The sequence below is a fragment of the Pipistrellus kuhlii genome, unplaced genomic scaffold (genome assembly GCF_014108245.1).
Source record: "Pipistrellus kuhlii isolate mPipKuh1 unplaced genomic scaffold, mPipKuh1.p scaffold_m20_p_21, whole genome shotgun sequence".
Lineage (NCBI taxonomy): Eukaryota > Metazoa > Chordata > Mammalia > Chiroptera > Vespertilionidae > Pipistrellus > Pipistrellus kuhlii.
In genome coordinates this window covers 9979811-9992729 of record NW_023425520.1, presented here as the reverse complement: position 1 = coordinate 9992729, position 12919 = coordinate 9979811, and the positions used below count along the sequence as shown (strand labels likewise).

Below are 12919 nucleotides of genomic sequence, written 5' to 3'. Positions count from 1 at the left end.
CCTGTGGTCCCAGTCTGGCCCGAGGCCTGTTGTTATGGCGGAGGGAGTTGTAAAAAGCAACAAAGAAGAATGTGCATCTGCTGAGTTTAATGGCCAGCCCAGCCTCAGGACAGGAGGGACCTCTCAGGGCTCATAAAGGGAGGCGTGACTCAGAGGGCCGTTATGTAAGATTTATTACTATCTCATTCTGTATACACTAACCCCATACGTCCTAAGGAAATAATTCAGAATTGGAGGGGAGTGTGTGAACTTTATTCATAATATTTCATCACCATCAAAAAGTGCAGGGATGTGGTTGGAAATGGGAATATCCATAAAATGGGCGGATGTGCAGCCTTTTACACGGGTGTTGGGAAGACCTTTGTTCAGTATAATGTAGAGGCTCTGGGTGTTAGGGCCTCGTCTTCCACCAGCGCTAAGAACTAGCTTACGGCAGAAGGGAAGCTAAACTCCTTTGTGCCAGTTGCATTGTAAGTGTCCTTGCAGTGAGCCCAGCAGCTCTTAGCTGTCCTGCTTTGGTTTCTGTGGTATCAAGTCTCATATCCTCTCTGCGCCAAGCCTACCAGCAGAGAGAGCATTGGTGTCCCAGCATGCCCATCCAGGTTGAGCCACGTGACACCCAGTGACAGTCATAGGACCAGGGGATTGCTGTGTGCTGATGGGGATGAGGATTATTTTTAATCCTCACCTGAGGAGCTGTTTATTGATTTTTTTAAAAAATTTTTTAGAGAGAGAAAGGAGGGGAGGGAGTGAGAGAGAGAGAGAGATTACCTCTTGTATGCTTCCCAACTTGGAATTGAACCTGCAGCCTTGGTGCACATAGAGGGAATTGGTGGGCAGGACAATGCTCCAACCAAGCCACCCACTGGTCATGAGGGTTTTTCAGTAACAGCCTTATTAAGATACATTCAGCCCTAGCTGGTTTGGCTCAGTGGATGGAGTGTTGGCCTGTGGAATGAAGGGTCCCAGGTTCAATTCCGGCCAAGGACACGTGTCCAGTTGCAGGCTCAGTCCCCAGAAGGGGATGTACAGGATGCAGCCAATCAATGATTCCCTGTCATCATTGATGTTTCTATCTCTCCCTCTTTCTACCTCTATGAAATTATACACACACACACACACACACACACATTCACACACCATGAAATACACCCATTTAACATGTACAGTTAATAGTTTTCAGTACGTTTACAGACTTGTACAACTGTTACCACAGTCGACCTCAGAACATCTTTATAAGCTCCAAACGAAACCTCATCCCCTCAGCCTCACCCCCAACCTTCTCCGCCTCCTCTCTCGCCAGCTCCTGGCAGCCACTGTCCACTCTCTGCCTCTGGCTCTGCTGATCTGGACATGTCATGTGAATGGATCGTGTAATATGGAGCCTTTTGTCTCCGGCCTTTTCATTAGCATAATGTCTTCAATGTTTTTAGATTCACTTGTTGATAGTTACATATTTGTTGTTCATAGTTTTTATCTTTATTTACTTTCTCTTCCGAAAGAACTCCCTTCAGCAATTTATATAATTCTGGTTTGGTGGTGATGAACTCCTTTAGCTTTTTTTTATTTGTGAAGCTCTTTATCTGGCTTTCGATTCTGAATGATAGCTTTGCTGGTTAGAGTATTTTTGGCTGTAGGTTCTCGCTATTCATCACCTTGAGTATTTCTTGCCATTCCTGTCTGGCCTGCATGGTTTCTGTTGAGAAATCAGCTGACAATCATATGGGTGCGCCTCTATAGGTAACTACCTGCTTTGCTCTTGCTGCTTTTAATATTCTCTCTTTGTCTTTTGCTCTTGGAATTTTAATTATGATTTGTCTTGGTGTGGTCTTTGGATTCCTTTTGTTTGGAGTTCTGTGCGCTTCCTAGACTTATAAGTCTAATTCTTTCACCAGGTGGGGGAAGTTTTCTGTCACTATTCCTTTCAGTATGTTTGCGATATCTTGCTCTCTCTCATCTTCTGGGATCCCCATAATTCTGATGTTGGATCATTTGAAGTTGTCCCAGAGGTTTCTTACATCATCTTCAATTTTCTGGATTCTCTTGCCTTCTTGCTTCTGCAGAGGAGTGTCTTCTGGCTCTTTATGTTCCAAATCTTTGACTTGATTCTTGCGATCTTCCATTCTGTTTTTAGGACTCTGTATAATATTTTTTATTTCAGACAATGTATTCTTTATTTCTTTTTGATCCCTTATTATTTCTTGTTGATCCCTTTTCATATCCTCATAGGTCTTATCGACCTTTTCTAGGAAATTCTTGAAAAACCTTATTAAGTGTGGTTTTTTAACTCTATACCCAGTTGCTTTTTGTCCTCCATTTCTTTCGTTTTTTATCTGTTTCCTTGTCTCAGCATTTTCGCAGCTTTCCTGAGTTTGTAGCCTTAAAAGTCTCTGTGTTCAGCTTGGATGGGGCGGGGTTTCAGGGTGGAGCCTACAGTCTTGGCTTCTGTCAGCCCTGCCCTATGCGGCTCCTGAGTCTCAGTGTTCCTCAGGGTCCTTCGTACTCACTGCAAGCACCTCTGAGAGAAAGGTGCCCTCAAGTTTTGCCTGCTACCAAACAGTCTAGGCTCTCCCCCAATGAGCCCGGAACGGGTTCAGTTCAGTTGGAAGTGGTATTCAGAGCAGTCTGGAGCTTTTGTCTCCCTCCCACTAGGGCAATCCCGCGGCACAGCCAACCGTCCGTTTTCTGCGTGAAATGTGCGCGCCTCCGGGACCTCCTTTCGCCGCTCCCCCAGGTTTCTGCCTCACAGCCCATCTCCCTCTATATGAGCCTGGGTCCCCAGGGTCTGGCCTAGAACTGGGGTTCAGCGCTGTTGGGTCTGGGGTTCAGCACAGTCCAGAGCTTTTATCTCCTTCCCGCTAGGGAACGCCAGCCAGGCACTCAGCCGCCCCTCCTCTCCGGCTCCGTCCTCTCCGCGCGCACAGCATGTTTCCATACCTTAGGCTTTTACAGCTCCTCTGATTTTCCTTCTGGTTTTCTATTTCCTTCTAGTTGTAGAATTTCCAGTCAATCGACCTTCCTGTAGTTCTGGGTAATGTCCATTTTGTATTTTAGTTGTATTTTATTGAAATTGTTATGTGCTGCTGCGGTTAGGTGTTTGCCTGTGCAGCCATCTTGGATCCTCCCCCTCACTGTGGGAGGATCCTCCCCCTCACTGTGATCTTGATTTGCATTTCCACGATGGCTCATTTGGGTCCGAGTTTTGTGCCCCTCCCTAACCAATGGGACTCTTCAGCTTCGGGCTGCCAGGGTTAACCCTGGAACCAGGGTGGAGTTGAGGATGGGAGGCAGGAGACACTCAAGTGGGGGTACATCTGCCAGAGGAAGTTGGGGGTGCTCTTGGGAGCAGGCGGAGAATATGGATTCTGTGCAGTGAGCGGCCAGTGTTTACACTGCAGACCATTCCTATTTTATTCCTGCTGCTGTGATCAACTCTACCCAACCTGCCTGGGACTTCTCAGGCTTGAGACGAAGTCCTACATCCTAGGAACCCCCGGTCCCTGGTTGTTCTGTTGGCATCGGACCCACTCCTGTGCCCTCCAGCTGCCGTGGCCGGCCTGCCTCTGCTGTTCCCAAAGCCCGCGGCTCAGCAGTGGGATCCATGAATTCCCATCAGCCTTTGCCCTGGCCCTGCCCTCACAGACCAGCCCTATTCACCGTGCGGGGGGGGGGGGGGGGGGGGGGAGGGGGGGGGGAGCATTAGAGGAGAGAGAGGCATTACTGGAATGTCTTAAAAAGACTGTTCATAGCCAAGACAGGTCAGTGACCTTCAACCTCTACCTTAGTCTTTGTCTAGCATTACTTTGATAGAAGTTAAAAATGTTCTGCACCACTATGGCTTTGCCAGCTTTACAATACTCTCACCGGCTTCTTTTTATTTTTTATGTTTATTTATTTTGGTGTCTGTGGGGAGACTATCAAGTTCTAGTTCCTCCCATCCTGCTCCCTTCTCAGGCCCCAGCCTGAGGCATCTGGGGCAAATGGCTGAGGTAGGAGGCTGCATGGCCCCTTGTCCTGGATAGCTGCTGCCTTTGGCTTCGGTGTTGACTGGTTTGTCCTTTCTACGTGGTGACTCATCCTTGTAGGAACCTTTGGACAGAGCGCCAGCCTCGCCCGCGGCTGGCCTGTTTTCTGGTGGCTGCTGTCACGTGGTAGCTCTCCGTCCTCTCGCTCATGGCTTTTCCAGCCAGAGCTCCCGAGCCGTCTTCACAGAGCCCCCTGGGGCTCTCCCCTCCCTCACTGTGAGCTCGGAGTTGTTGGGAAAGTTTCCAAAACTTGGCCCTGGGAGCCTCCCGCCTTTCCCAATAAGCTCTGGGTTTATCTCTAGTTGATTGTTTATCACTGGGGTGCACACACTTATCTCCTCTCTCTTCTCAGACATTTAGGTAGATCCCCATCTTTTTTAATGAAGTGGAAGGAAGGTAACGAGGTCAGGAGGGGAGGTTCCGGTGAGGCCGAGGCCAGGAGGCCAGGGAGGCTGAAATGTGGTTTGGGACAGGGCTCCTCCTTCCTGCCCTGCAGGGCGTCCGGAGGCCTGGGGAGACCCTCCCACCGGGCTGGCACCCCGACATGGACGGATCCTCTCTGCCACTTCCCGGAGTGGACACGCAGGTGGGGAGGGGTCCTCGCCGCTGGCTCTGTGGGGCTGGGGACACCGTCCAGTGTGCTCAGTGCCACGCTGTGCTCGGTGCCCCTCGCCTGGACCCTCCGGGCCCTCGGGGCGTAGTCTTCTCCGGTTACAAACAACGTTGTTTTGGAAGCTCCTGTCCTTGTCGGCACTGAAGGTTTGCTCACAGGCGGCATTACAGCCTTTTGTTTGTAGTTCCTGGGGCAGGGGTCCTCAAACTTTTTAAAGTGGGGGCCAGATCACGGTCCCTCAGAGAGCTGGAGGGCCGGACTATATGAACTACTAATTCCTATTGTAACACCTCGGCTGCGCTCACTGCCCAAAAAACCTGGCGGGCCGGATCAGACTCCTCTGCGGGCCGCATGTGGCCCGCGGGCCGTAGTTTGAAGACGCCTGTCCTGGGGGTTCCCACTGGTTTCCATCTGCCTTCTGCCTGTGCTGCCTGGCGGCACTGAAAGCTCACTCTTGCCTTTCCAGTGACAAATGGAATGCTAAAAGGGAGGCACTGTTAGCACACACACACTCAAGCTCCCTGACGGAAGGGACTCCTGACCGGACCAACCAGAAAACTGATCCAGAGCCAGAGCTGGAGTCTCAGGGTCAGGCCTTCCTGCCATCTTCAAAGACAGGTGCTGTTCGATCATTTCTTAAGAAAGATCACCTTCAAGAACAGGCAGGAAAGGTGGCTTGTTATGTTTACATCGAGGCTGGTTTTCCAAATGACTTGTGAGGGTGTAGATAGAAGATGAGAAATTAAGGTGCTCTCATAGCTTTTGGACTTCAGACATTATTTTAGCTTTCTTACCAGTTTCATAGTCACTTCTGAAAACACTTCAACTGCATATTTAGGGATTAAGGGGCAGTGTGCCATGAATGATCTTATCTTAAGAAATGTCCTATGTAATAAAAGCCTAATATGCATATCGACTGAGTGGAGGAATGACCGGTGGAATGACCAGTCGCTATGACACATACTGACCACCAGGGGTCAGATGCTCCACGCAGGAGCCCCGCTCAGCCAGAAGCTGGGCGAGCGGCTGGTGAGCGCAGGAGCCTCCCCCGCCTCTGTGGCAATGCTAAAGAGCAGGAAGGAGCAGCAATCCGAGCAGGAAGGAGCAGCGAGCAGGCGGTGGTGAGGAACGAGGGGTGCAGGATTTGGAGAGGGCCCCGGCTGGGCTCAGGAGGACCACCCCTCCAGTGCAGGAATTTCGTGCTCTGGGCCTCTAGCATAATAATAAAGTTGTACTGAATGTTGACTACTGTGATTCCTACATGGAGCAGTTCTATGAATAGTTGTAACTGAGAATTAACATTTCAGTTAAGCAATAAAGGTTTTATATTCTGCATTTTTTCAAAAGGAAAACATTCGACAGTGGGAAAAAGAAGTTTTGGAGCCGAGACGTTTGGGGTTGAAGGGCTAGGCTGCCACTCACCAGCTGTGAGCTCTCTGACTAGCCTTTTCACATCCGCAGTCGGGGTGGGCGAACTATTTGCACACGCCTGGTTTTGTACAATGTGTGGCTGAGACTGCTTCCACGTCTTAAACTTTAAAGGCTGTAACTAGCAGGAAGAGGAAGAGTCCTGCACGGCGCCTCCCTGTGTCTGGTCGCAGATGCTGCAGGTTGGGGTTGTCTCTGGCTGCTCTGGCGATGGCGGGTCTGAGTTGGTGTCAGTGACCATCCCGCCCGCTGAAGCTGAGAAGATTTACTCTCTGGCCCTTTACAGCAAAAGTTCCGACTTCCCCTGAGCCTGGCTTTCCTCGTCTCTAAGGAGAGCTAAGCCGTGGGGTGGTTGTAAGAATTAAATGGAATGACCCGTGTCAGAGCTTTAGCTGTGCTTTAGGAAGAGCGGCTGTTACCAACCACGATAACCTGTGTTCCTGTCTCCTGGTCGGCAGAGCTGAGGTTCTAAAGTCCCAGACGTCTCCGTTTCCTGCCTGTGGCACTGGTCGCGCCTTAACTCCCGTGTCCTTTCTGAGCAGATCCTGTCCACGACGAGGCGCCCGTACGAAGCTCAGCCCCACCCCCTGTCTCCTCCTGTCTTCCAGGAGCTGCACCTGTGCGTGTCCCGCAGGCTCTACGCCCTGGAGCGGGGCTGCCGGCTGCGCGGGCTGTACCCCGGGAACTACAGCGTGAGAGTCCGGGCCACCTCCCTGGCGGGCAATGGTTCCTGGACAGAACCCACCTATTTCTATGTGACAAACTACTGTGAGTCTGCACGGCCGCTTAGACTATGGGGGACAGCAGACGCTTCTGGGGATCGTGGGGGAGGGGGAGGCTGTGCCTGCTGGCCCTGGCCCGGGGCGAGGTGCTTGCCCTCTGAGCTTGGCCTTCCTCATCTGTCCATGGGGATGATCACAGGACCGCCCCTGCAGCTGAAGGGAAGTCTCGGTGGCAGCAGGTCAGATGGCTGGCACAGGGCAAGTCTGATAAGCACACCAGCTCCTGTGAGCTAGTGTTCCTGTCTTCGTTGCGAGATGGGCCATGTCCTCCTGAGCGGAGGGTGTGCGCTCGACGTCCATGCAGCAAGTGCTGCACTGAGCCAGCTGGATGCCCTGTGGACAGTGGGGTGAGCTGGTCAGGGGGTGCTTCCTGGAGGTGGTGACATCTTGGCCGAGACCTGGAAGAATATACAGGTTTGGGCAAAGCAGGCTGTCGGCAACGGAGTGCGGAGGGCGCGCGCTCAGGATGGAGCCGGCCACCGGAGGCAGGGGGGACGCGGTCGGAGCTTACTCCGAGGGCCTGGGTCAGACGCATGCTGTCCGAGGACCAGGTCCGGGGCTTCGGGCGAGAGCCCTCTCCGCCCTGAGCCTGTTCCCAGCCTGTGAGCTGGCATTGGTCAGGTGTCTCCGCCTCCTCGCGCGGGACGGTTAGATGAGGTCACCACACAGACTGCCAGCGGTGCCTGGCCTCTGGGAGGTGTTTGGTGAGCTGCTATTAGTAGAGGACCCACATGGCCAGGTTCCTCCTCTGACTTCTCCCGACCCATTTTTTCCGGGGCTTGGAAGAGACAGAATAAATGGGCCTGTTTACAAGTTCTGACACGGCCTTACATGCCAATTTGAAAAATAAAGGCCACATAGCATTTCTTCAGCTGGCTTTAACGAGGTTCTTTGGGGAAATGCACTTCGTGCTGCCTGGTACTCCTCCTGGCAACAAGGTCACCCACCGAGGCCCGCGGGCCGCCGCTGAGGGAGAAGGGGCAGGACCCTCGGGCACACACACAGCACGTCCTGGTGGGTTTGCCATCGGCCAGAGCTGCTGTTTGGAATCAGGACAGGCTCCGTGCAAAACGAAAATGCAGGGCCCTTGTTTACAAATTCAGACTTTCAAGATGGTGACCATGGAATATCAAACCCAGAGCGTGGCCCTTCTGAGTGTGGGCCTGGGTGGTGCCTGGGCTGCACGGCGAGGATGAGCCGGCGGACGGGGGGTCGGGGGGCGGGGGTCAGGGTGTGCTTCCAGATTGCGGCCCTCTGAGCCCGCTGCCCAGCCCCAAGGAGCCAAGTGCGGTTTCGGGACTGGGAAACACTGGAAAACCAGCAGAGAGAGGCTCAGGGACAAGAAGAAGACTGGGGCACGTGTGTGTGTGGCCCACTGTTAATGTGTGTGATTGTGGTTTGTGATGTGAACACATTTTGATACGAAACATGTGTTTTCTTATTCTGTTTTAGTGGATGTCCCACCCAGTATTGCAAAAATTATCATCGGCCCCCTCATCTTTGTCTTCCTCTTCAGTGTTGTGATTGGAAGTATTTACCTGTTCCTGCGGAAGAGGTGAGTGCGTGGGGGAAACTAGCAGCCGGCTTCCCAGGAAAATTAAGACAGATACAGCTGTATCTGAGCATGTTGCAAATTTTACGAGCTCAAGGATGTGTAGCATGCAATTTACAGGTGATGTCGTAATACAGTATACAATGCGGGGTTATCGTAAATTCCCTCACCAAATGTTTTCATTGATCATTTTTTTCCTAACCTTTTATCTATAGCCATGGTTGCAATTGATAAACAAGTGTTCATGAATGTTAATTAATATTTTGTTTATGTAAAGAGTAGGATAAAATTGAAATAAAACATAAATGTTTATCAATCACAGGAGTGACTTTGCAGAATCAGATAATAATTTTTAAATAATATTTTCTCATCATTGTGTGCCATTTACAGCATCATGGCTGCAGGTGACAGGTTTAGGTTTAATCTGCATTATTAACATTTTTCTGTCACTTTCCCAATCTCAAGCTACAGACATGACATCACTGAGGGCAGAATTGGGAAGGGATGTGCTGTTGCTCACAATTGTATAGTATCTCTGCCATTCACATAGAATAATGTACATAAATGGCCTTAAGAGCACTGATCAGCCCTAGCCCAGGTGCCTCAGTGGGTAGAGCATTGAGCTGCAGACTGAAGGGTCCCAGGTTCGATTCCAGTCAAGGGCACATGTCTGTTAGAGCCTGTACAAGAGGTGGCCAATCAGGGATTCTCTCTCATCCTTGATGCTTCTATCTCTCTCTTCCTCTCCCTTCCTCGCTGAAATCAATAAAAATATATTTTTAAAAAAGATCACTGATCATAATAAGATTTAGTATGATAATGAGGATGTGGTCAATTTTGAATATAACCTTTGCTTTTAATATAATTTATTTAATTGTAAGCCTGTTTTATTTGTTTACTTAATTAGTTAATCCTCACTCAAGGATATTTTTCCCATTGGTTTTTCAAAGAGAGTGCAAAGGAGGCAGGGAGAAGGGGAGAGAGAGAAACATCGATGTAAGAGACACGTGGATGTGAGAGAGACACATCGATTGGTTGCCTCCTGCATGAGCCCCAACTAGTACTGGGCATCGAACCTGCAGCCAGGTACATGCCCTTGATTAGGAATCGAACCCATGACCCTTCAGTGTGCCGGTCGATTCTCTGACCACTCAGCAACCCGCCAGCACTTATTAATATTTGTTTTTTGTGAGCTGGGATGAGATGGCTGCAGAGCAGCACGAGTGGGTAGGTGCTGCTTACACTGGGGAGGCCTGCAGCCTGCATGAGCTGTGAAGTCCCGTGAGAACCTCACACTGGAACACCTCCCTCTTCCTCCTCCAGGCAGGCAGACGGGCCGGTGGGACCACTCTACGCTTCTTCAAACCCTGAGTACCTCAGTGCCAGCGATGGTGAGTACCACCCTGTTCCCTGTGGGTGGCCAGTCCCGCTGCCCATTTCCTTTCCATCACTGTCGGGGAAGTCAAGGGCTGGCACCCCAAGAGGCTGAGAGAGGCCTTGTTCCCTGGAGTGGAGACACAGCATGGGAGCCCTCGGGGACCCTGGGCTGGGCCGGGAGGCCGAGAACCCGGCGCCCAGCTGTGCGGGTGGAGCTTGGGGACTGAGCCAGAGCTGCTCAGCGTCAGAACCAGCACGCTGTGTCTGACCTGGTGCCCAAGCTGGGAGGTGGGAACTGGGAGCCAGAATGGGAGATTGTGGATGGGGTGAGGCGGACAGAAGCAGGGACAAGGGGGGAGGGGGGAGGCTGGAGGCAGGTGTGGGTGTCCACACATTAGTGTCTGCGCCTCGTCTCCCCTTCTTACAAGGACACCAGTCATGTGGCCCACCCTGGTGACCTCGAGTTACCTTGGTTTTCTCTTTAAACACCTCATTTCCACATACAGGCACGCTCTGAGTCCCAGCGTGAGGGGTTCATAGGAATTTGGGGAGGGACGCCGTCAGCCCGTCACAGTGACGGCACAGGAGAAGACAGGCCTTCGTGCTTCGTCTGCGTTCATTTGCTGTGTGACGCCCCCCCCCCCCAAACAGTGGCTTTCCCCACCATTCGTCAGTTCCCCGTTTGGCGGGTCTGCTCGGCGCTGTGCTCGGCGGGCAGTTCTGGGCCCGCCCCGGGCTCTAAACAGCAGCCTCGTGGAAGGAGCATCCCTGGGCGGGGCCTCTGCACCAGGCAGAGGGGACGGAGCCTGGGCTGGGCTGGCTTCCGTCTGCGTCTCGGCCACGCCCCCCACGAGGGCGGGGACCCATGCGTGGCCGTGGCCGCTCTTGGCTGTGTGCCTGGCCCGGCGTGGGCCCTGGGTCACAGAGGTCCCTCGAGGAACATTTGCGGGTGGGCGGGGCCGGGGGGCGGGGGCGGGGAGTGGGGCGGGGGTGGGAGGGCCGGGTGGGTGGGGGCGGGGGCAGGGCGGGGGGGGGGGTGTGTGGAAGGGGCCGGGTGGGGCGAGGGCGGGGAGTGGGGGCGGGGTGGGAGGGCCGGGTGGGCGGGGCCGCGGGGGCGGGGGCAGGGCGGGGGGGTGTGGAAGGGGCCGGGTGGGCGAGGGCGGGGAGTGGAGGCGGGGGCGGGGGGTGGGGGGGGACCGGGTGGGCGGGGCCGCGGGGGGGCGGGGGGCGGGGGGCGGGGCCTGGGCGGGGGGCGGGGCCGGGGGCGGAGGTCGGGCCCCCCAGGACGCCGTGTGGATAAGTGAGGAGCAGTGTTCCCCTGTTCCGTGTATGTGCCGGACGAGTGGGAGGTGCCGCGGGAGAAGATCACGCTCCTGCGGGAGCTGGGCCAGGGCTCCTTCGGCATGGTGTACGAGGGCAAGGCCAAGGACATCATCAAGGGCGAGGCGGAGACGCTGGTGGCGGTGAAGACGGTCAACGAGGCGGCCACCGTGCGGGAGCGCATCGAGTTCCTCAACGAGGCCTCCGTCATGAAGGGCTTCGCCTGCCACCACGTGGTGAGTGCGCGCCGAGCGGACAGGGGCCCGTCACAGGGGACAGAGGGAAGGGGACCAGACGGCCCGCTTTTTAACAAAATCAGGACGTCTGGCTGAAACCTGTGTGGCTCAGTGGATAGAGCGTCGGCCTGCGGACTGAAAGGTCCTAGGTTCGATTCCCGTCAAGGGCATGTGCCTTGCTTGCTGGCACATCCCCAGTGGGGAGTGTGCAGGAGGCAGCTGGTCAATGATTCTCTCTCATCGATGTTTCTAGCTCTTTATCCCTCTCTCTTCCTCTCTTTTTTTTAATCGGGACGTCTGGTCACCTTAGACAGAGGCCATGTGTCTGAGCAGAGTTGTAACCCCGGAGCCCGGAGGCAGGGGCGGCACTGGCTCCGGAGGAGGAAGAGGGGCTGAGGGAAGGCAGAACGGTGAGCCTGCCCGGGCACAGGCTGTCGCTGTCGGTGCAGAGCCGGGGAGGGCGGAGCAGCCGTGTTCCGGATGGCCCCGCGCGGCCTCGCGCTGGGTCAGCAGCCGCTCCAGGAACAGGCCTGTGATGGCAGAAACCTCTTCCCGCGGAGCCTCGCAGCCCTCCTAGCGCCTCTCCCGGGCGCTCCTTCCTCCCACTTTTCTCCATCTTCGCTTTCGTGCTGGTTCCCTTCCCCGCCCGCGCTGCTGCTCTCTCTCCTGTGCACAGAGCAGAGCGTGAGGACAGTGCGTGTGGACCCCTGTCCCGCCCCAGTCCCCCTCCAGTCCCACCTCACCTGGACCCAGACTCTTGTTGCCCGAGTGCTTTCTGGAATCTTCCACCTCATGGTCTTCTCAGCACCTCTTTAACCCTCAAACACGCAGGGTGCACCTGCCCAGGAGTCGGCATGCATGCTGCCTGCCTGCCTGCTGCTTCACATCGCCTCGTTTCTCCCTGAACCTGCTGTCCCTTCGTCTTTGCCCCACGCATCCCTGCAGGGCTCCTGCCCTGTGCCAAGCCCTGCTCCCACGTCTGCGCTGAGTCCACTTCTGCCTTGTGGTGCTCCAGCCCCACGGGGCTGCTGTCAGGAGGTGCCAGCCCCACGGGCCGCTGTCAGGAGGTGCCAGCCCCACGGGCCGCTGTCAGGAGGTGCCAGCCTCATGGGCCCGCTGTCAGGAGGTGCCAGCCCCACGGGCCGCGGTCAGGAGGTGCCAGCCCCACGGGCCCGCTGTCAGGAGGTGCCAGCCTCATGGGCCCGCGGTCAGGAGGTGCCAGCCCCACGGGCCGCGGTCAGGAGGTGCCAGCCCCACGGCCCGCTGTCAGGAGGTGCCAGCCCCACGGGGCCGCTGTCAGGAGGTGCCAGCCCCACGGCCCGCGGTCAGGAGGTGCCAGCCCCACGGGCCCGCGGTCAGGAGGTGCCGCTGAGGCACAAACGAGAGCAGGTCGGGGTTGGGGGGATTTGGGAGTGGGGAAGGTGTATTTGAGCAAAGGCAGAAAGGACGTAGGGACGGGGACTTCGTGGACATGTGGGGGCACAGCATCAGGCACAGGGACAGCTAGGCAGAGGTCTGACGGTGGGAATGCGCCTTGTGGGCCAGATGCACCAGGAACTGCCCACGGATGCTGTCTGCTCCCCCCA

General features: G+C 54.9%; 1 protein-coding gene across 4 annotated transcripts in view; it reads left to right on the top strand.

The window, feature by feature from the left end:
- Nucleotides 1–12919, top strand: part of INSR (insulin receptor) — a 122545-nt gene that overhangs the window by 98096 nt on the left and 11530 nt on the right. For 2 of the 4 annotated variants that reach the window (XM_036450074.2, XM_045585966.1), the window contains 4 exons: nt 6675–6834; nt 8301–8403; nt 9724–9791; nt 11089–11333. In XM_036450074.2, coding sequence (XP_036305967.1) covers nt 6675–6834; nt 8301–8403; nt 9724–9791; nt 11089–11333 — 576 coding nt within the window. The remainder of the gene's footprint in view (nt 1–6674; nt 6835–8300; nt 8404–9723; nt 9792–11088; nt 11334–12919) is intronic. The other 2 variants (XM_045585968.1, XM_045585967.1) reach the window with 2 other exon arrangements.